A 23,494-nucleotide genomic window follows, 5' to 3' on the forward strand; every position below is an offset into this window, starting at 1 on the left:
TTCTGTGTGAAGACGAATCCGTTTACCAACAGGGCATTAATCTTAATTGTACCCAGTCTGAATCCATGATTACTTGCGTTGAAGGGACTAAATAGCCAAACATGATGACAGTCCTAAATAATCAAAGCTATAATGTCTGTTGGTTACCGTGGAGGGAAGATAGCCACTAATAACACCTCTTTGTCTTTTGGCCATAATTGGTTGTTAGATGAAGAAAAACATGAAACATGTTATGTATCTTGCAGGGTTGTGGGAGGTAAACTGCAACATAGTTTGATTTCTTTGGATCATTTAATATAAATTATCTTCCTTCTTTCACGCTCTTGGAAAACCTAGGCTTATTCTTAGTTTTGAAAGTTCAATGTTATTGGTATATATTACAGTTATTTTACTTCATTAGTAACTTATAAAGTTTTTTTATCTGATGTTATATTGTCTCATTTTACAGATTGAACCTCATGATTATATAGCAAGGCTCTGCAATGCAATTGTGCTGTTTAACAACATTCTAATTGACTTTGATAGAGATGTATGGGGTTACATATCCTTGGGTTACTTCAGACAGGTACAACCAACCATTTAAACTTTGGTTTGAAATTGGTGCTGATTGAACCCTGTGCTTTCAAAATTAATTGATTTTCATAATGAAAAATGTTTCAATGTGAAAGACAACTTTTGAAATTTGTTGCTGATTTTATGTTTTTTTGTAGCAAGTGAAAGCTGGTGAGATAGGATCTTCAACCATGCCTCATAAGATCAATCCAATTGATTTTGAGAACAGTGAGGGCAATCTTGGAGTAGCTAATGAAGTCTCTGGTCACCTTAGCTCAAAGCTCCCTATTTCACGCTGGCAGGTACTTTGTCTTGTTTTCATTTACATTTTAGTCTTCACTGCATGTCAGTCAGAATCACATACTATTTTTCTTAAACTCACTTATTTGCCAATTTGGTATGTTGTAGCGTGACTTGACTGACTCAACCGTTCTCCGCAATCTTGGCGTAGCATTGGGATACTCTCTTCTTGCATACAAAAGCACACTGAAAGGGATTAGTAAACTAGAGGCAAGTATATATGTTCACAGGGATTTTTGGGTGAGGAATACATAAACTCAGATTATTTACTCTGTGTAATTTAGATGCTTCGGCAAAATCGATTTTGTGTTTGATTCTGCATGGATTTTCAGTCCCTGATAATATGAATTTTATCATTTCTATTTTGGTCCAAGTTCTCAACTGTGTGATTCACAAGGCTTACAATGTTTGAAAGGTAATTTTTATATTATTGTTGCACATGTAAAATTGTAAGCTAATGGGGACTGCTAAGAAACAAAATAGAAGAAAATGTTTTGAGTGCAGAGAGTAGCTAAGCATTTCGAATGGTTGACAGAATTCCAAGATTTCAGAAAATTTCCTAGAAGCAAATCTAGGCCATAAAAATCATGCTTGAAATACCGTACAGAGTTCACGTGTAGTACACAATGAGTTTAGCCATATAAAATGTTAAATACAGATCTGACAACAGGAAGTTGCCCTTTTAATTTTTCAAATGTAGGATGAGTAAGATGTTTGTATTATTATCTGCTATAGTTATAGAACACAAGCATCTCTGTTCAGCTAAAACTTCAGGTAGTACAGGTTGAATGGACATATATATGAAGAACCCACATTAAAATTTCATGTTTTCTGAATTAAACACCATCTCAATTGGAATTCCAACATCATCCCTGTCAGCATCACAAAATAAAATAGTCAAGTAGAAAGGATGTTAGCATTTCAAATAGCAATATTTTTCAATGTCATACTTGGGCTACCTGCTACACTGTAAACAAAAAAATTAAATGGGATTCAGTATTAATTCAAAAACAGGTTTAAGTTAATAATTCAGCACACAAATGGCTAACTACTACAGTATGTGTTCAACTTGTAGAATTTGCCCCATAAGAAGTTTCCATTCACTTTCTTGCTTTCCTTATGGTAACTATCATCATAGAAAGGAAACGATAATTACTTTTCAGTAACTTTGTGGCAGTGAATATATACTTTGAATATCCACGAGTGACTTAGGACAAAATAGCTCAGAATAAATAAAACTGAATTTTTAATGAGGCATTAGTTAGCCAAGCAAACCTGGAAGTAAATGGATTTAAAAGATAGCTCATGTTATTCCCTTCATGAATTATGAGTAGGATAAATGACAACAATTCCAGCTCTCTATCGTGTCCCAAGCAGCTGATAAACTCAAAAAAGGATAGTAAATCATTCTAAAACACTTCATTTGGTATGTGTGCAAAATTAGCAAAATGTTCCCTTCTAGAGAGATGGGTGCAGTCCATAAAATTATCTTGCTATGTTTGTTAGTCTTCTATTGTGTTATATTCTATTACTCTATTTAGTATGTTCTTTGAAGTTCCTTTAGTGCACACAAATGATAACCTCACTAAACAAGATTAAAGAACATGGAATGACAAAAGTCCTCTTCAAAACATGATCTCGTCTTAGGTACTAGGTACATTGACAATTGGAGCTCACAAACAGCTTGCATTTATTTTAGATCCTAGAACAAGATTTGGATATGAATAATAGTGAAATTCTGTAGACATCCTATCCCAAAGATTAGCAACATGCTCCAATAGCTTAGCCAAGATTGCAAAAGTGGGTCTGTTGATGGGTGTTTATTGACCACACCAACATAGAATAAAGTGCCAAAAGACACTCTATCCTATCTTGAACAAAGACACCTCATATGCTAAGACTATGAGAAGATTATAGAGGCGACTCCAAGGTTCTGATTGCGTACTTGCATTTTTAGTGTGGATATGCACTGGTTTGGCTTGATGTATGCTGGTTATTCAAAGGAACGTTTGCTATTCACTTTGAATCTATCAACTTTACTTTTCAAAGGATTTAACAATGCAGTGCCTGATCCTACTTCTAACAAATTTTCAAATAAATTGCAAAGAGATTAAGAGTCTAGAAGCCCTAATCTAATCCTCGATTGCAAGAGACCATGAATGCATTTGTAAACTCTACTAGAAATAGCTTTGTCATCAATTTCCACCAAGGTAGTGCAATCTTTTAAGGTAAGCAATTGATGTTCAAATCTTTGCTGGCAACATCACACTATTTGTAGGATGCATATAAATGAGTAAGCAACAATTGAAGTTAAGCTTATATTTTGATTTTAGTTGACCACACAAAGTGACTTACAATCAACACATCATAACTAGTATGGATTAGATTTCACAAAGGTTCATCCGCAATCTCCTTCATCCAACTAAATCTACTAAAGCACTTGGAGCAAATTCTAAACTAAATACTTGAAGAAAATTCTATACTAAATACTTGAAGCGAATTCTAAACTAATTTGAGAGATCAAAGAACCAAACAACACTTCACAATAATCACTAAATCACCATAGTTCAATGTTTTATCTCAATTGTGGCAGTACCACAGTGATAGTAATTCAAAAGCTCTCTTTTACAAATGGGAGGAGTGAAGTTTATATAGGATTCCCGGTATAATGAACCGCTTGGATTGATTTGAAACCAATGGCCAAGATTATCCCACAAAAACACTATTTAGGGTTGCTACAAACATTAAATGATATCATTTAATACACTCAACAAAATATTTCTTGACGGACCAATTGGAAAATCATGCAATGCCTAGTCATCAAAAACTCACATCTAGAAGGTGCACGCCTTTATCCTTTTCTATTTTAGCAAGGTCAAGGAATGTGAACATTACTTTATCAAATTCTTCCATTGCAATGCTTGATAAGCTATATTGTCGCAACTGAATCACATCTAGACCTTGCCATGCAAGTATCGAGAATGCTTTTGCAACTTATTGTATGCCTCTGCAAATGATTGATGGAAACCATGAGAGGCAAGACAATCCAATTGACTTTTATTGATGGATTCTATCCCTTGAAAGTAAACTGATTTCAATCCTTCCTTCTAACTCTTCCAAGTTTAGTTCACTGGAAACATCAGTATCCTCACCTGATAAGTACTTGATTGATATAAGGATCTTCAAATGTATGTCAAGGATAGATCCTTCAACCCCAAGACAATCATCTTGTGCATGATCAAATGTGGATTTCCTCATAGCTACAACCAGTAATTAAAGTCATACATACATACTTCTTTAATTACTCCTTCTCGAACTAGTGTTGATGTAGAGATTCTCCGTAATGCTTGGAGGCTAGGGATCATCTTGTCTTGGATTGGTTGAAACTCTTTCAATGACTCCTCTAAATACTAGACGTTATTATTGAGCACTATAGTCTTTTTATGAGCTAGAACCATCTTGGTAAGGACATCTTCTGGTTGCCTTACAAAATCTTCAATACATTTCTTCACCTCTTAATGCATGTTCTTCATTGCCTCATAGGTGTCAACAGATTCTTTAGGATTAGGGATAGGTGGAGCAAGTTTAATAGCTTCTTGTCCTGTTGGATTCATAAGCCATTGTATGTATTCTTTCAATCTTTTGTTCTCCAACTCCAACATCTCCTTTTCTTCAATCCTATCCATTCTTTCTTCAATTGTACCAGGAGTATATTTTAGCTCTTAGAATTCCCATCTCTTGGTTGATGGCTGAAGATCAAATGTTGCAATGTAATGATCAATAGAAGTGATATCTTCGCTAGTTTTATCAACCATTGGGACAGCCACACGTAGGATGCGAGCTCTTGAACCATCTCCAGTAATTTGAGTGAACTTATTTAGCTTGCTTTGGTTCCTTTGCCTTACCAAATAAGGCTACAAATGCATTAATATCCTCAATTAGCTGCAACTCTTCAACCTTCTTCTCCATGCTGGCATTCAACCAATCAAGGACTATGGCATCCTCAAGTTGATTTTCTTCAGTAAGTCCACTTAAAGCTTAACTAATTTTTTCATCAATCTCTTATCATTGGGACTAGGATTTCTCATGTCTTCCCTCAAATCAACTTCCAACTGTATGGTAGGAGACTTTGATGTTCTCCAATCTCTTGCTCCGCTGATTGTGATGAGGGGGATTCATCTTGATCCTCTTGGGTTACTATATCCATATCAATAACTTTTCCTAATTCTTCTTCTTTATCTTGCATATTGATCTCCCTAATAGATGGGGAACCTATTTTGGATTGAGCTATTGTAGGTTCACACTTTCTATGCCTAGACTCGTAACTTCCTTATTCTTTTCTTTTTAGCTTTCAACTATCCCTTACCTTTTTCTTGAAGCTTGTCCTTCCTCATTGTTATTCAATCTTTAATGGCTAATTGTCCTGGAAAAATACTCCTTAGTTTTTATTCTTGCATTTACCAAGGTAATGTTATCGTTGCTTTCTCAACTTGTTGATTTGCTTATCTATCCCATCCCTCTATCTATCCATCACCTCCTTCATCAAAATACTCAATTTTTTTGGCTCCTTCATTTGTGACCATTCAGGTAATGTGATTGACTTATCCTTCTCTTTCCCATATTGAGGGTGTATATCATTGCTATTATCTTTAACTAAATCAAGAATGGGAAATGTGTTGCAGTTCCTTACGAAGTCTAGAAACGTCCTGGACCACATTTTTCTCCAAACTCCATACTCATTCGCGAGGCTTTCCCAATAGTCTACTATATCAATCTCGTTTTTTTATTTCATTCATTTATGTGGGGATCTTTTGAAATGGATGAAAGTACTCCCTTGACTTGTAAGTTCCAAGTTGGTAAACTATAACTTAGTGTTAACTGTTTCTGTCGCTAGTGTTGTGTGACATGTCTCCAACACCTTTCTAAGTATAATAGGAAAGATCGAAAGGTCATACCTTACCGATGCTTCTGCTTTTGAATAGGATCAAACTATGATAACTGTCTCACCACTTCAAGTAAGAAATTTCCCTTTCAGGGTTTTGTTCATGTTTCCCTTACGACAAGTTTCATCGCTCTTCTTCCTCCCTTCGGCGATTGTAGTCTTGTCGGACTTGTTGCCTTCAATTGTCCCGATTGACTTTCTCTTGTTGGTTCTGAAGGGCAAGGAATGCTTGTGCCAATGATCGAGGGAGATGACACATCAAACGATCCACTGCCATACTCACTCCAAGGGCACTCCACATGACATTCTTTGGTACTCCTTGTGCGCCTTCCCTCCTCACGTGGGTTTCAATGGATGGTTCGAGTAGTGAGATGAAGTCAGCTGTCAATGCTTGTTTGCCTTGAGATAGTTCTTTATTCTTCTCTTCTTGCTCCTAACTACTACTTCTACCGTAGTCTATTGGTTGCACCATTGCTTTTTGTTTGCCATTAACATTATGTCGCTTTGTGAGGTTGTAGAGGGAATGACGCCAAATATTTACCGCCCACAAGTAAAGCTGATTAATGATTACTACTAGTACTGATAGAGAATTATAACATTTACATGTAAATACAATGTAACATCAGAGAATTGCCATATTTACCATTAATATCAATCAAGTTTATATCAAGTGATAAGCACAACAGGTGTGATACCAATGATAATGTTCTCATTCATCCGAGAGAGTGTCCATATAACACATTTGATGAGACATATTGTAATACCCAACAACAGGTTTCACTAGGTCCTGCATTTTCATTGTCATCAGTATAATTTTCCAATCATAAGGATTCCCACAAACTTGTTATAAGGAAATGTATGTATAATTTTCTGGTACATTTTTGACATGTGTAAGGAAGTTCAACAAAGACTCATTTGCAAAGTGAGTACATTGTTGGATTATTAATTTATGGGGTTGTTTGGTTTCTTTCTTCCAGCATTCTTGATAGATTATATATATATATATATATATATATATATATATATATATTTTCCGAATTTTTTTAATCAGTATGCGAATTTGTGGTTACAATATTCGTGCCAGATTCTTAGTTTTTCTCAGTCAGTGTACAAATCTGTAGGGTTTTAATTGCTAGGAAATTTATTATGTTAACTCTTTATTTTGGTGTTTCTACTGTCTTTGATGTTTTTTAATTCAATTAGAATTTCATCTTTGTCATCTGATGCATAATTGCAGGTTAATGAACTGAGTATAAATAGAGATTTAGATCAAGCTTGGGAGGTTCTTGCAGAGCCTATTCAAACTGTGAGTTTTTTGCACTATTTTATCTGCATATTGCTTTTATTTTTAAATAACTTTTCAATATTTATATTTATTTGAAACAATATGTTAATTGTTTTTTTGAAAATGATATTTTGGACATCATCCAGCAGATCAAGACACAACTTCAGATTTCTGTGGGATTCACCTAAATTGTTTGCCCTTTGATCTTAGTTTTAAAGTTGTGCATAATCTTATTATTGGAACATAGTTACCCTTATATCAAAATAGTTTATGCAGCCTCATAATTATATAATTATCATGTCCTGGTTTGTTTTAGCTGGGGCAAGAACAAACTGGCATCCTACATAGAGCAATTTCAAATCATTAAATTTGAATAGCTCTCAAACATTAGATCATTGAAGAATTCAGGTTCTCTTCCAGTAGGCGATTCTGTTTTTATATTGGCTGTGCTGGGCACAAGTAGCTTTAAAAATTTATGACTAGGTTTTATTTAAGGAACAAAACAGAAAGAGCTGGCACTAAACACCTGCATGATTCAATGCCTCTATATATGCAGATCATGGGTGGCTTGGTTTTCCCCACCTATGATACTTAACTTGGTCCCTCCATGTTGGATTTATTGTAAGCCTGCCAATAGGCCAACCAGTTTTGGTTTTTTTTTTTTTACGGATTTCTGTTTGAAGTTGAAATGATTTTCTAAAAAGTGACACTTACTAGACAGGAAAAGCAAATTTTACTTGGACTTTTTAAAAATTTGGATATGCCTTCATTTCAACAATACATTCAAATGTTTGAGATGTGTCTTAATTTTCAACCCAGATTAAGCAGGAGAGTTTACTGATGCTCAATGGGACAAATACAATTGTTTTTAGTAATTTTGACATGCACCATAAGAGAATCCAAGAACCGTACAATCTTATAAGCTATTTAATGTTATCGTAAGTTCTTCATTACTATTTATAAATGTAATTGTCTCAAAAAGCAAGAAAAGACAACTGACTTTAGGAGTATTATTCTCCTACTTTTTATTTCCTTTTAGCATTATATCCATTTCGTAGCTCTACAGATTTGAAAGGTATGGAATTTTCCCTATTGCCTAAACAGTGATAATATTTCCAAAGCAATCTTCAGTTGTCTGTTTACTGTAAATGTCCGCATTCTGAGTGTTAATTGACTTATGCAGCATGGTGGACAATATATAAGTTTACTTCGTATGCAGATGGAGACAATTGTGTTATCTTTTGACACTAAGCCATTTTCTCAAACAACCAGTATTTTAAGGTTTATATTATTATGAACAATGTATTATTCATAAAGATTGATTACAATATGGAGATGAAGTCTCCTTATACAGAGAATAATTGAGAACGAGTGTTAACTACTAGTGTTTTTGTTGCACCAAAAGATCGACCTGTTAATGCCCTGATACAACCACTAGACTTATAGAAGACATAGGAGGTGGCTAAGCCATGTCGTAGACTCTGCAAGGGATGCTGGTCCATTGCCAACAATACCTCTCCTAGTGTCACTCACTACAACTTGCGTGGATTCGAACATGTGACCAAACTTTGATACCACTTGCTAACCGCTAAGATTGCCATTACACCAAAAGATCGACATGTTAGTGCTCAATACAACTGCTAGACCTATAGAAGACATAGGAGGTGGTTAAGCCATGTTGCGAACCCCGTGAGGGACGCTGGTCCATGGCCAACGCAAAGGGGAAACATTCTAAAGAGTTGACAACTGAAAAGTTTTCATGGTGAACGAATAATAAAAAATCTTAGGAAAAAAAGGGGGGAGCAAGATGCAGGAACAATGGGGCTTAGAGTTTAACGGCTGGAAGGATGGAGGTTTTAGAGATTATGGAAGGAAGAATTTGTAGCAAGGTAGATCTGAACCCTTCCAAAGGCATGAGGGTTTGACCTACTGGGGTCATAGGAATGGCAGATGGCAGATGGGTGGTAGACAGAGCTAGCACAGGACTTATTGGAGAAAAGTTGGTAAAGTTGATGAATGTGGGGGGAAAGATGGGACTGGGAGGATAAAAAACTTTGGTAACAGTGGTCACCCAATGCAGATTTTTACCTCTTATAACTCGGGGGGAAAGGTCGATTTTAGCAAGATTGCTCAATGCATGCAGAAACCACAAGCATTGGAAAACCAGGAAAAACAAAGGATTGAGGATCCGCAGTAGGAAAGATGCACAGTGGATAAGGTTATAATACAACAAAGCTCTTGGAAGGAGAAGGTAAGTTTTTTGGAGAGTAATGCTTTCTTTCTAAAGTGGGTGGGCAGGGGGAGGGGGGGCATGGCTTGCAATACAAAAGCTAAAAAAATGGTGTGCTGAAAAGTGGGGGTGGGTAAAATATTTTAAAATTTTGGAAAATGGTTTCTGCATGGTAACGGTGGACATTGCCTAGGATAGCGATTGGATTTTGAATGAAGGACCATATTTTATGGAAGGCTTTGGTTTCTATATGAAAGCATGGGTTCCAAACTTTGACCCAACAAAGGAGATCATTAAACATTTTCCTGTTTGGGTGGGTCTACGAAACCTCCCACAGGAATACTGGAATGATTACTTTTATCAGCTGATAGGAAATAAGTTGGGAGCTTTTGTGAAAGTAGTGGAAATGGTGGATAAGGTAACCTTTCAAATGTTCCCCAGGATCTGTATTATATGGAATGATTGTCACCCTTTATGAGAAATGATTGAGCTCTATTCAGATATGGGGGTGTGGAGACAACCTCTGTCAATAGAGGAAGGTTTAATGGTGTGTGAGCATTGCCTTAGTGAAGACCATGAATTTGAAAACTGTGGGCAAGAGGGGCACCTAAAAGGGAATGAAGAGGAAAGTCTATTGAATAGGGTGATGGAGATGTCAGAGGTATGGAAGGTGATGCAAAAGATAAAGGAGAAAGACTCTATAGATACTGTGATAGATCTAAAAAGTGTTTTGATTTTGAAAGCAAGAGAAAATAATTTGCAAGAGAGTGAGTGTGTGAGGGGTTGGGAAGTTATGATTGAAAGGGAGGATAGTCTAGAAGAGAGGAAAACTCTAAAGGAGAAAGATAGTCTGAAGGATCATATGGAGGTTGAAAGAGAGGCTCAAATATCAGAAGTAGAAAGGGACAGGAAAGGATTGAAAGGTTTGTGGACAGTTGGGGAAAGATTTTATGAAGAAAGCTCTTCACAAGGTGAGATCAATCCTCAAGTGTTGATAAGGGAGGTAGACCAGAGCCAAGGGATTGAGGAATGTATAAGTGAAAAAGGGGGGTGTAATGAAGGAGGATTTGTGTCTTGTTTTGAGGGAGAAGACAATAGGGTGTTCCTAGAAGAGGGAGCAGGATGTGATGGATAAGTTTTTAAAGATATAGATGTTGTCTGTAAAGATTGTGTAGCCGACAGGGTGTTGTCATCGGTAATTATTGTGTAGCCGACAGGGTGTTGTCATCGGTAAAGATTTTGTAGCCGACGGGTTCATGTCGTCGGTAAAGATTTGTAGCCGATGGATAGATTAGTATTGTTATGTAGCCGACGAACCCCTTCGGGAAGGTTCGGTGTGAAGTATTTATACCCCGTCTGGGATCATTGTAAACCATCTTATCAAGCATAATGTAATGTCTTGGCATACGCGAATAATAAAAGCAGTACTGTTGTTGTTCTTGTTCATTGTTTGTGTGCATTAATCAATTAATCTATGCGGTAAACATTTGGCGCCGTTGCCCTATGAACTTGGAAGGTGGGAGGAATGAAGATTAATGCCAAATCAGCTTAACAAGGATCGAAATAAGGTCAAGGGAAAAGATGGAATCCATATTGCGCAAGAAAATGTAATTCTGGCATAGCAAGCCGAAAGTAGGAGGAGGTTCCAGAAGATTGCCGACGAACACAGAAGCGCGAAGGAATTGTTAGAGGAGACTCGACAGTGGGTGGAGTTGGTGGAAGAAGCAAGGGAGGAGTTTTTGAATTTGTATTCGCCGAGGGAAGAGAATCCAGATGGAAGAGAATCGACTTGCACGGCTTGGAGTGCCGAGGGAGCAAGAGTGTGGAGTGAACTCTTTGTTCGGGATACACTTCTGGAAGGGACAACTTCAAAAAATCCTTCTTCACCAAAGTTCGCAGTTGTTGAGACCGCTAGTGTGGGAGTGCATACCGCCGGTGTGGGAGTGCAGATTGCTAGTGTGGGAGAATAGACCGTTGGTGTGGGAGTGCAGACCGCCGGTGTGGGAGAACAGACTGCCAGTGTGGGAGTGCAAAGCCACGGTGGGAAAGTGAACACTGCCAGTGTTGCAGGACCGAACAACGCCCGTGCACAAAATCTAGTAGTGATGGCGGGACCAAAAGAAAAGCTGCTGAAGTTTGATGGCGGGACCAAAAGAAAAGCTGCTGAAGTTTGATGGCGATGGTACAACCAATCCCCTCTGACATTGTAAAACATGTGAAATGATCTAGAGGGCAAATGGCATAATGGATGCAAACGAATGGGTGAGGCAATTTCTAGCAACCCTATGGGGTGTCGCAATTGATTGGTTTACTGATACAGATCCGCAGAAGCTAAATAGTTGGGACAACATTAAAAAGGAGTTTATCGCGGAATTTCAACTATTACGCGATGATAATGAAATTGTAGTAGAGATATTCAATACTAAGCAGGGGAAGAATGAAATTGTCCACGTCTACGCCAGGAAATTAAAAGACTTGATAAGTAAAATGGAAAATAAGCCGGTGGACGAACTTGAGAAAAGATGGTTCATGGAAGGCCTACGACCGAAGTTGCGGAAGAAAATGAAAATTGTGTCGCCGTCGTCATACACAGAAGCATACAACAAAGCAATGAACTTGGAAAGCGAGTAGAGGACGAAAAAGAAGACAAAGAATAGTTCCTCTGACTTAGATGACGACGCGTCCTCAGGAGAGGATAGCAGTGATGATGAAAATAGTAGCAAGAAGGTTCACGCCTACAGAAGGACATGATTCGTATGATGAAGGAATATAAAAACATGCAAAAGGAAACAAAGGGAAGCGAACTATGGTGCACAGAATGTACGGCGGAAGGTCACACAAAGGGATCCTGTCCAAAGAACCAGTTTTGCGAGATATGCCAGTTCATGGGGCATTCCATAAAAGAATGCCCCCTTCAATCTGAAAACCAGAGGACTTCAACAGGTGCTTCTTACACAGGCAACTTCCATGTTAGGAGGGAACGGAAACACAAACATTGATGGTGCCATTTCGAGTGGGTACAAAAATAATAGTAGAGGGCAAAACAACAACAATGCAAACAATAACAATAACAATGGCAGCCGAAGTCGAATTCAGTACGATGCAAACGGCTGACCGATGGTTCAATGTCGTGTATGCAATTTGTGGGGCCAGTTTGCTCGGGATTGTACAACAACGAACACCAAAATTATTATGCAGATGGTGCGGACTCAATGATCATGAAGATGCCAAGTGCCTGAAGTCTGGAGTGAATCTGATCATCGTCGGGACGGATGAAGAGGAGGTGCTGGCAATCATGTGGAAACAAGCAAAACTATACCCTAACCGAACAGAAGAAAAGAAGAGGCTGGAGGAAGTAAGGAAGGAAATTGAGAAAGCAACACAAGCGGAGACATCTTAGTTTAAGGACACCACCAGCACCTTAGCAAGGAACTGCGCGGAATAGAACATCGTACGACAAGTACTACAAACTGAGGTACCCGTCAAAATAAGCAATCTGTTGCTCACAATGCCTCAGCTCCGATCGGCATTCACAAATATCGCATCAACTGCCAAATTACCAGGAGAACTAGGAAGAGGGAAGGAAATTGCCACCGGTGGAGAAGACCCAATGTTGTTAGCCCTCACATTCGGATGACATCCAATGGTCGTCAAGATGGGGATTCTCAGAAGTATGCTGACGGACACAATTGTCGACGAAGGGTCCGGCGTGAATGTCTTACCTGAGGATACTTGGAAGAGGTTGGGACAGCTGACGTTGTAGCCACCTACATTCCAATTGTTGACAGCGGACCAATACGGCATTAAACCTCTCAGCGTCTTGATGGCACAACCGGTGACAATTGGCACACAGCTGTTCCTACTTGACTTTGTTGTGATCCCACTGAAGAGAAAAGGATACGATGCCATTCTGCACCGTGGATGGTTTATTCAAGCCAGAGTTGAACATGATTGGAAAAAAAATACTTTATCACTTGAAAGCAAAGGGTGGAAATTTGTCATTGATGTTTACCGCATAGGTTAATTAAGCAACGCACACAGGAAATAGACATGAACACCGAACAACAAATAGCAGAACTCTTATTATTATTCGCATATACCAACAGTACATTATGCTTCCATGATATGATATGATGAATACAATGCTTCCCGAAGGGGTTATAAATACTTTCCGAAGAACTTTCTCGAAGGAGTCCGTCGGCCACATACATGTCGTTACATAAAAAACCTTTCCAAAGGGATCCGTCGGCTGATACACAATTTCCTTTCCGAAGGGACCCGTCGGCCGATACACAATTTCTACCGACGACAATTGATTTGCACACCCAGATGGTGGGGGAAGAAACTTTGTCCTCAGATTCTGAAGAAGAAGATTAAGGGAGGCAGCGTATGGAACCAGTTCAGGAGGGAGTCTTGCAGTTGGAAGGAGGATCAATAGATGACGATTTGGATTCTGTCAACGGTCCTTACCACTGGCAGATAGAGGACTATGAACTCTTTTTGAGCTGTAATATGTTAAGGGCCAATGAAGGAAAGAAAGAAGAGGGGAATGAATGTCTGAAGGAATACAAAAGCAGAAGAAGGAAAGGCGGTTACGATTGAAGCTGGAGGGAAGAACATACAGTACGAACCCAGAAAAAGGAAAGATTCCACCATACGACTGCATAGGAAGGAATTGTTACATTGAACCACAGATATAGCAGATAGGTGCTAGTAGCAAGGAAAACACATCGCACGATCTACACAGGAAACAAAGAGGAAGGATTTAATAAAAGCTGTTGTTGACGGCAAGGAGTGCCAGCTGACAGAATTCATGGTACCGAGTGTCAAGAACAATTTGGGTGATATGGAAAACCTAAGGGAGAGATCGTGTAACCTAAATAAACCTCGACGATTGATAGGCACAAAAGGCCACGGAGATGAAACAAAACAAGCGCAAAGCGTGACATGATAAACATTTGAAATTGAACAGGTTCCAACCAGGTCAGTGGGTGTTGAAGTATGATGGAAGGAATGAAGTCAAACCAGGCAAATTCAAAGTTAGATGGGTTGGGCCATACCAAATCCGGGAGGTAGGTGACAATGGAGCAATAAAATTGGGGACTTTAGACAGACAAGAAGTATCTCAGGCAGTCAACGGGTCGAAGCTGAAGATGTACTATGCCAGGAAGATTCCGTCGTCTTCGCAGAATGGCCAAGTCTGAATGTCTCCCTTGTCATTGCAGTATGGCGAAGTCTAGAGGAAAAGTTGAGTTGTACTTTTTTTGTTTAAAAAAAAAGAAAGAAAAAAAAGAAAGTAAAAAGTTTTGAAAAGAAGAAAAAAATAATAATTTTTGACTTAGCATGGAGGCTTGCCGCAGGCAAGGTCGGATGACTTTCCCGCGGGCAACATGGTCTTACCTTGATGGCTAAATTGTCCCCACAGATGTTTTGTTTATCCATGGCTTTTCTCTCCTTCTGCGGGTCTTTTTTGTTCCTCTGCGGACTATGCTCTCTCCCATGGGTGATTTTTTGGCCGCAGTTTGAAGTTTATCCGTGGGTGTTATGTTCTCCGCGGCCTAGTTCATTCTCCACGTTATGTTCTCCTGCGGATGCCCTTGTTCCTCTGCGGATGGTTTTGTTCTCCCACGAGTTATCTTCTTCCTTGAGTTGCAATTTCATCCGCGGATGGATGGTATTGTTTATGCGGGTTGGCAGACCTTGTTGCCCGCGGCTTCTTTTCTTTGCATCTGCGGATTCTCTTATTTCCTCTTCTCAGCGTCATTACTTTCCTCTTCCGTGGAGGTTCTTGGAGCCGTCGGGTCAGAAGCAAGCAGCGGGGGAATATTTTTTTTTAAACATATTCTTCACGGGAAGGCAATAGCGACAGGAACCCTACATATTAGAGAGGTAGAATAGATGAAAGAGGCACAACAACAGACAAGCAGAAGATTGTGTAGCCGACAGGGTGTTGTCGTCGGTAAAGATTTTGTAGCCGACGGGTTCATGTCATCGGTAAAGATTTGTTGCCAACGGATAGATTAGTATTGTTATGTAGCCGACAAACCCCTTCGGGAAGGTTCGACATGAAGTATTTATACCTCGTCTGGGATCATTGTAAACCATCTTATCAAACATAATGTAATATCTTGGCATACACAAATAATAAAAGGAGTACTGCTGTTGTTCTTGTTCATTGTCTGTGTGCATTAATCTATGCGGTAAACAATAGAGATTTCCCCTATAAGAAACTTGAAGGGATGTTTTGCTAAAGATTCTAGCACGGAAGAGAGTTCGGATGAGGAAGATTTGGATAAGGAGGATGGACAACTAAGGGATGAGGACTTCTTAGGTTTGGGTGATGAAATTGCTTTAAAAGAAAAGAGAACTCTAGCTAAAACTGAACAAAGAATCATAAAATTCAGGTTGAGGAATGTCAAAAAAGAGGACATTGGACTACAAATGCTTTAATCCGGATAGCTGGAAGTGCAAGAGGCCAAAGTAAACTGAAAGAGGGAAGGGGGAAGAGCCCCTCCCGAAGAGGATGAAGATCCTCTCTTGGAATGTTAGGGGCTGCAATGCCCTTGACAAAGTCTGTTTGATCAACAGAGGCCTTCATGAAGCGAGACCGGATGTTGTCTTCTTGCAGGAAACAAAGATTAAAAGGGGAGATGTTGTAGGAGTAAAAACAAAATTTGGAAAATGGAGAAGTGAATGGGTTGTGGTTGTAGGAGCTTCGGGGGGTGTAAGTGTGTTATGGAAGGAGGACTTGGTCAATGCGGTTGTGATGCAACAGGAGAGCAATTGGCAATGGTTAAAGCTAAGGTCAAAACAACTTGGAGTGGAATTTAATGTGGTAAATGTTTATGGTCTTGTGTAGAGTAGGGACAAAAGAGAACTGTAGAAATCTTTAACAGATGTAATGGAGGCCCTTCAAGATGAGATAACAATGTTAGGAGGTGATTTCAATGTTATTGTCTATCCAGGGTAAAAGAAATGAGAAAGAGGCTGGAGAACGACAAATTAAGAAGATTTCTTAGCCTTTGTGACAAAAAATGGTCTAGTGGATATCCTCTTTAAGCAAGGCGAGTTTACACGGACTAATAGGAGGCTAGAGTTTGTAAATATCGCTGAAAAACTAGATAGATTTCTAATGGGGGGTGATTGGACTTAGGTGGAATGGATGGTAGAAGCTGCAATTTTGCCTATACATGGTTCAGACCACTTCCCAATTGGGCTTAGAATATAGGAAGAATCCTCACCGAATCGATACCCTTTCAAATTTGAAGCAATGTGGCTACAAGCAGATGGTTTAAAAGATCTGGTAGAGCACTGGTGCCCCTTTTTTCTCAAGAAATAAGGCCTTTATTGTTTTTAAAAAATTACAATTCATAAAGGAGAAGTTGAAGGTGTGGAATAGGGAATCCTTCCAAAACATTTTTAGGAAGAAAGTGGAGTTGGAAGTCTCTTTAAAGGAACTAAATGACAGAGTGATTTTGCAGGGTATTGGGGAGGACATTATGGAAGATAAAAAGCTAAAAAAGGAATATGAGATCTTGTCAAGAGAGGAGGTGTTTTGGAGACAAAAATCTAGAGACATGGCTGAATGAAGGTGATAGAAACACTATGTTCTTCCATGATTCAGTAAAAGATAGAAGAGCTCATAATAGGTTTTTCTCTATCAAAAATCCAAAAGGAGTGTTGGTGAAGGACCCAAAGGGGGGGAGGAATCAAAACTTTGAGCTGAGGAAGAAAGTTGGAAAACTTTCTTTACCTTATTATGATGCTTCAGGGAAGATGACTGCACGAGCTTGGGTGCAGAAGGTAGATACATACTTGCAGCTAAATCCTATGCCTGAGGAGGAGGCTATCAAGTATGCGGCTATGCACTTGGATGGCGTTGCACATGAATGGTGGCATCATGGCATGGTGACTTTGGGGCATAATCAGATTACATCCTATGAGGAATTCACCGAAACATTGATTGGGAGATTTGACACTAAGGATCCCGAGTTACATTTCAAGGAGCTAGCACAGTTAAAACAGTCAGGTTCTGTGGATGCTTACATTGCCGAGTTTCAGCGCTTGGGTAAAGGAGGCTCTCTCCTTTTTTCAAAATAGAGGTAGGTAGGATAAAGCTGAGGGTGTAGCAGAGGATGAAGTGTTAGAATGCATTGCAAATTGTGTAACAGAAGAATAGAGTAGGATGCTGTTTGCAAAAGTGACAAAGGAAGAAGTTAAATGTGCTTTTTGGGGTTTAGGAAAGGATAAAAGTTCGGGGCTCGATGGTTTTACAGGAAGGTTTTTAAGGTTTTTTTGAGATTGTTTGGGGCATGAAGTTTGGGAAGTTGTCGAGGAATCTAGACAAGGGGGGTTTGTTTTGAAAGACTTGAATAACGCCCTCAAAACACTGGTGCCAAAAAAGGATGCATGCAGTACTTTTGAGGAGTTTCGGCCTATCTCATTATGCGATACTCTTTAGAAAATTATTTCAAAGGTTATAGCAAATAGACTTAAGAAGGTGTTAACTGTTGTGATTTCTAAGGAACAAAGCGGGTTTGCTCTAGGTAGATCCATTTTTGAAGGTGTTATAATAGCTCACGAAATGATTCACTCAATTAGAGTCAAAAAACATAGTAAAATGATGGTAAAGTTAGACATTAGGAGAGCTTATGATGAAGTTAAAAGGGATTTTCTGTTGAAAGTGTTGGCTAAATTTGGGTTCACCACAAGATGAAATAGTTGGGTAAATGGGTGTATTGGTTCTACAAGGTTCTTTGTTATTGTTAATGGAAGTCCACAAGGTTTTTTTGAAATGAAGAAAGGCATTAGACAAGGGGATCCATTATCCCCCTTTCTTTTTATGATTTTAGCTGAAGTGTTGGGAAGGCTGATCAAGGTTAAAAGAGATGAATGTCACTGGAAAGGTGTAAAGGTCGCTAATGGAGTAGAGGCTATGTCACATCTTCAGTTTGTAGATGATACATTCCTTGTTGGGGATGCTTCAGAGAGAGAAGCTAGAATGAAGAAGAAGATATTAGAGCTTTATGGGAAAGTTTCAGGACAAAAGATTAATTGGCTAAAATCAGAGATTTTTTTTTTTAACACCCTTGTTAGTAAAAAGCTGACTATTAGCAAAATTCTAAACATCAAACATGGTTTACTCCCCAGTAGATATCTAGGGATTCCGTTGTTTCAAGGAAGAAATAAAGGTGAGGTGTGGGAGTGTCTAGTAGAGAAGAGTTGGCAAGAAGGATTTTGATTTTAAAATCAGTGGTATCTGTTGTCCCCATTTTTTCAATTATGTGTCTAAATATACCAAAGAAGGTGATTAGTAGTGTAGAAAAACAAATGAGAAGGTTTTTTTGGAGTAGAACAGGGGAAAGTGATAAAATTTCTTTGCTGAGATGGGATAAGATTTGTAGGCCAAAAAAGTATGGTGGAGTAGGCCTGAGAGATTGGAATCAAATGAATGTGGCTTTAGGTGCAAAATTGGTGTGGCAAATGGTTTCAAATTTAGAGTAGTTATGGACTAAAATTTTAAGTGCCAAATATTTGGATTCTAATGAGGAGACAAGGGATCTTGACAGTCCAAAATCCTTTAAGAGGATCAACTATATGGAAGTTCGTTATGTCATGTAGACATGTTATCACAGATCACATTTCATGGAAGGTTGGAGATTGGGGTCAAGCAATTTTTTGGGAGGACTCTTGGAATGGATATAAGGTTCTTGATGAGGAGTGTTAGGACAAAGACCTTAAACATAACTTGTGTGACTAATGGGGCTGTAAGGTCAGAGACTACATGATAGAGTTAGGAGGTTTGTTGGGTAAATTTTGGGTTTGGAAGGATTGGCGGGTGGATGGTCTCTCTCTCCAACAACAATATCTAAAAAATGTTTTCTCTAAGAGAAAATTCTTCTTAATAGAAAGAAGTGACAAGATTAGATGGTGTGCATCGTCTTCGGGTGAGTATTCTATTAGGTTAGGCTTGACTTATTATCATACATAATGGAAGTTAGTTTTGAAGTTGGAGATTTTTGTTGGCATAAGGAGATTTTGCCTAAAGTAGGGACTTTTTCTTGGTTAGCTGTTCAAGGTTGAATTCTGATAGGGGAAAGAAGGAAGAGATTAGGGTTTCAGGGCTTGTCGGAATGTGTGACGTGTGTGAGGGAGGAAGAATCTGTAGATCCTTTATTGTTACATTGTTAAGTAGCAGAGAAATGCTGGAGACATGTGCAAGTAAAGCTGGGCTAGCAAGGGCCTTGGAGAAATTCTCTAATGGATTTCGATTCATCTTGGCCACGGATGAGAAAAAGAAATATGCTTGAAACTGTGCGGAGGATCAGTCCATCTATTGTAATAGGTGACGTGTGGAAGGAAAGAAATAGGAGAATCTTTCAAGAGATTTTGGAACTTGTGGAAAAAATCTTGAGAAGGATTGACCATTCCATAGAAGAACTAGTAAGTGTTGCAGTGTTTAGAAAGGATTAGAGGAAATGTGTTTTTACGAAAGATGATAGAACTATTAAAAAAGAATGGCTAGGGATCAAAATTAGACAAGCTGGAGTTCTAAGTATGGATAATTCTAAGGAAGAACATAGATTAAAGCTAGTGTGAGTAGCACTAGAGGAGGGTTGGATCAAGTTAAATTTTGATGGGGTTGCAATAGGTAATCTTGGTAAATCAAGGGCGGGCTTTATAGTTCGGGATCAGAATGGAGAAACTCTAGCCTTTGGGGCAAATCGATTATTGGATGGGACTAATAATGAAGGGACTAATAATGAAGTGGAGTTCCAGGAAAATTTATAAGGAATTCAGTGTGCAAAGAAATTGGGAGGTGGTAGAGGGATTGTGGAAGGAGATTCGATGGTGGTGGTGGAGGCAATTAGAAGAAATCATCTCTGCATGGCATTTAGAATTTATTTTGATTGCTGTAAATAAGGAGCTGGAATCTTTGGAAGACTTCAAATATGTCATGTTTACAAGGAGTCTAATGGTGAAGCTGATCAACTATCAAAATAGGAGGCAAATTGTTTAGAGGTAGGAAAGGGTTGTTTTGAATGGCGTGCTATTGGGATGAGGTGTTTAGTTGATTAAAAAAGAAGGTAATATGTACTATAAAAATCTTAGAAAGAAAAGTGATGCAATAATGAAATAAATAAAGGGTGACGGCTGAGGTGAACTGTCAACTTTGTGAAATGATTAGGAGATATAGGAAATATGTAATGAATGCTCTCATTATGAAAAGGGATGTTTTAATTTTAAAGGACGGAGTGGTGATGCATGACAGATTGAAGTGTCAGATCAAAGTGTGTGATCTGAGCAAGTGGGTGGGCGTTTCTGTTATAAATCACGAAAGTCGAAAAGATCTTAATTAGAAAGTGTAGAACTGATTGGAAAGAGATTGGAAAGGATAGTGATAGAGTGAAAGAAATGGAGGCTACCTTTACATTTTAGACAGCTTAACAGTAGAAAGCACTTTATTGCCTTGTCCAAAACCATTGACTTTGCCCATTGCTTCTTTGCTCGACGCCAAAAGTGATGGAGGTAGTGAAGGGAATGATAGGAGAGCGGTCTCAAAATTCGACCCACCACTAGAAAATAAATGTGGATATTGCTGCAATGATTATGGCATGGGGGTTGGAGTTGGCCTATTTGGAAGAAGAGGTCAAATGGGTGATGACATCGTTGTTTCCAAAAGACTTGATTGTAGGTGTGGAATCCCTGTTAGAGTGGGCATGGTTGGGGATGGGTTTTAATTATAGTGAATGTTTTGAGGATGAAGCAAAGGGCGTGGAAAGAGGGAAATTTGGTTTCCTTTGTTGGCCAAACAATGTAAATAAGGAAGCTTACAAGGAAAGAATGAGGGTAGAATGGCTCAAGCTGGTGGAGGAGATTCACTCTTTCTAGGAGAGGGTAGGAAGAAGCGTTTTCAAGTTTCTCACTCATGACGTTGTCGCACTCCGAGTTATTGTAAAAGGCAAATGGCGGTGAAGGTAGTCTTTTCGGTGAGGGTGTAAAGGGGGAAGGAAAAATGACCAAAATTTTGCTTTTTGCCTCATTGGAAATAGGCTTACTGATTTCCAAGTTGGACGATAGGAATTTTTCAGTCTGTAAAGCTTCTGGTAAAGAAAACAAGGGATAAAGAAATCAGCGGGTGGAAGTGAACGGAAGATTGGAAACTAGAGTTGACAACCATGAACAACCTCGGATAAGCATGTGATAAGCAAGGATAATTTTTGGGAGGGAATGAGCAAGGCAAGAAACAGGCCAAGGAGAAAATCCTAGAGCGAGGAAAGATGAAGAAGGGCACGATTAAGACAAAATTGACTCTCCGAAATCAGCAGGGCCAATGTAGTTTTTTGTTGTTTCAGGATGAAATGAGAGTTTGTTCATCAATGTCGAATCACATAGGAAATTTAAAATATAAATCTTATTTGTTCTGGTAAGAACCTCATATATTGAGGATAGTAAGAGTAGCATATTTGTGTAGTAATTGAAGATTGTAAATGAAGTAGAAGTGCAGGGTGATAGTTGTGTGATGGCTATTTTTTCATAATGCTCTCTCTATGTAAATCTTTTAGTTTATTAGTAAAATATCTCATTACTGACCAAAAAAAAATAAAATCTGAATGATCATTAATATTAATTGCTTTATTAGATATTGCTTCATACTCAAGCACCTCCTCAATCAAACACCACTCTTTTGTGGGTTTGTTCTATATATGCAAGAAACTAAACCAAATGGCTGCCATTCCATTTCTTGGTTTGTGATGTTCCAAACATACTTGTATATAATCTATACAAGAATTATTCAAGCCATTCTACTTTACTTTACTGTGTATGCCTCGTACATGTGCATTTATGTTTGGAGTCTCTGTGTGGTATCTTGTTTTTAAAATGCTAGGATTTTTTTGCCTCAAGTTATCTAGATGCTTTCTGGTATATGTAGTTTTGGTAGTTTGATATGGCTACATTCTCTTGTATATATGAGCAGTTTGGTTAACATCAAATTTTCATGTTAACCACATGTTTTTGTGAATACAAGGCGAGCATTGGGATTTCCATTCAGAATTGAACAGCTATAGAAGGGTAGAGAGAATGAACAGCAAAATTTTGGTGTTGGAAGAGGTGTAAGTAATTGTTCGTGTTTTAGTACAATGGGATAAAATATAAGCTTATAAGTATGGAGTAAGCTAGAGAATGTGAACATTATTAATGGAGATTTTTTTTCTGTGGAAACAATTTGTATTGGGTTCTATAGAGTGGCTCTTATTTTTAGTGATCATGAGGTGTGGGACCCATTACTAAAACTGTCCTTCAGATGATGTGCAAGACATCATATCAATGACAATTCAATTGGAATGATCCTTCTAGTGCAGCAAGGAAATTGACATTTTATACAATGAGTTCCTCAACAAATCATGTGATTATTTCCTAGTTTGGAGTAGTAGTTGGAAAAGAAATAGCAAGATTAGGAAGTTTGAACATTATAGGAAAATAGCAAATGAAATCTAGAATGAAAAATGTGTAGAACTTTAAGGAAATTCCAATGTGGAAGAAGAGCAATCAAGTACTTTATGTGCTTGCAAATAATAAGGCTTTAGTCCATTAGCCAAAAATATAAATTGGAGGCAGAAGCAATCGCTAAGATAAGACAATAGAGAGGTAATATTGATATAAAATGTTATTTAAACAGGGCCAATGGGAGTCACAAGAATGGGATTGTACGCTGGTACTTTCTTTAGCTGAACCTCTTTAGTTGCATACATGTTTCAATTTAACTTGTTTCAGTTTATCCTCTCTAAGCACAAATCTGATTATAAGTCAAAAGTATCCTTCCTCTTAGTCTCTGTAATGTATACCTTTGAACTATATAAAATAGCCTAAGAAGCCCAAAACAATATTTAGGGCAAGTAACTCGAGTTCAGATCATGTGTGTGCTTTTTTTGAAATTTATGTTCTGCTTTTGGATACCCAATCTCTTTGTTACATCTCTGCCTTTATGCACGATGTTCTTATGTCAGGCAATTTACAACTTGATGCAGTATCTTATTTTAAAATCTACGATGAGGAAGCAGGAAGAATTTGATCGTGAAATCTGTGGATGGAGGCATCATTAGTTTTGTCATCCTCCCATTTGAAATGTGTTTAATGATTGAAAATTCCTTTTAATTCTCTCAATGGTAAATTTTCACACACT

General features: G+C 38.4%; 1 protein-coding gene across 1 annotated transcript in view; it reads left to right on the plus strand.

Annotated features, from left to right (window-relative positions):
• Positions 1-23,494, plus strand: part of LOC149544202 (uncharacterized) — a 141,065-nt gene that overhangs the window by 113,976 nt on the left and 3,595 nt on the right. The window contains exons 6-9 of the mRNA XM_089798713.1: positions 449-565; positions 711-854; positions 961-1,062; positions 7,032-7,100. Coding sequence (XP_089654839.1) covers positions 449-565; positions 711-854; positions 961-1,062; positions 7,032-7,100 — 432 coding nt within the window. The remainder of the gene's footprint in view (positions 1-448; positions 566-710; positions 855-960; positions 1,063-7,031; positions 7,101-23,494) is intronic.

This window comes from Cupressus sempervirens, chromosome 8 (genome assembly GCF_028749045.1).
Source record: "Cupressus sempervirens isolate cs-2001-9-10 chromosome 8, ASM2874904v1, whole genome shotgun sequence".
Taxonomy (NCBI): Eukaryota; Viridiplantae; Streptophyta; class Pinopsida; order Cupressales; family Cupressaceae; genus Cupressus; species Cupressus sempervirens.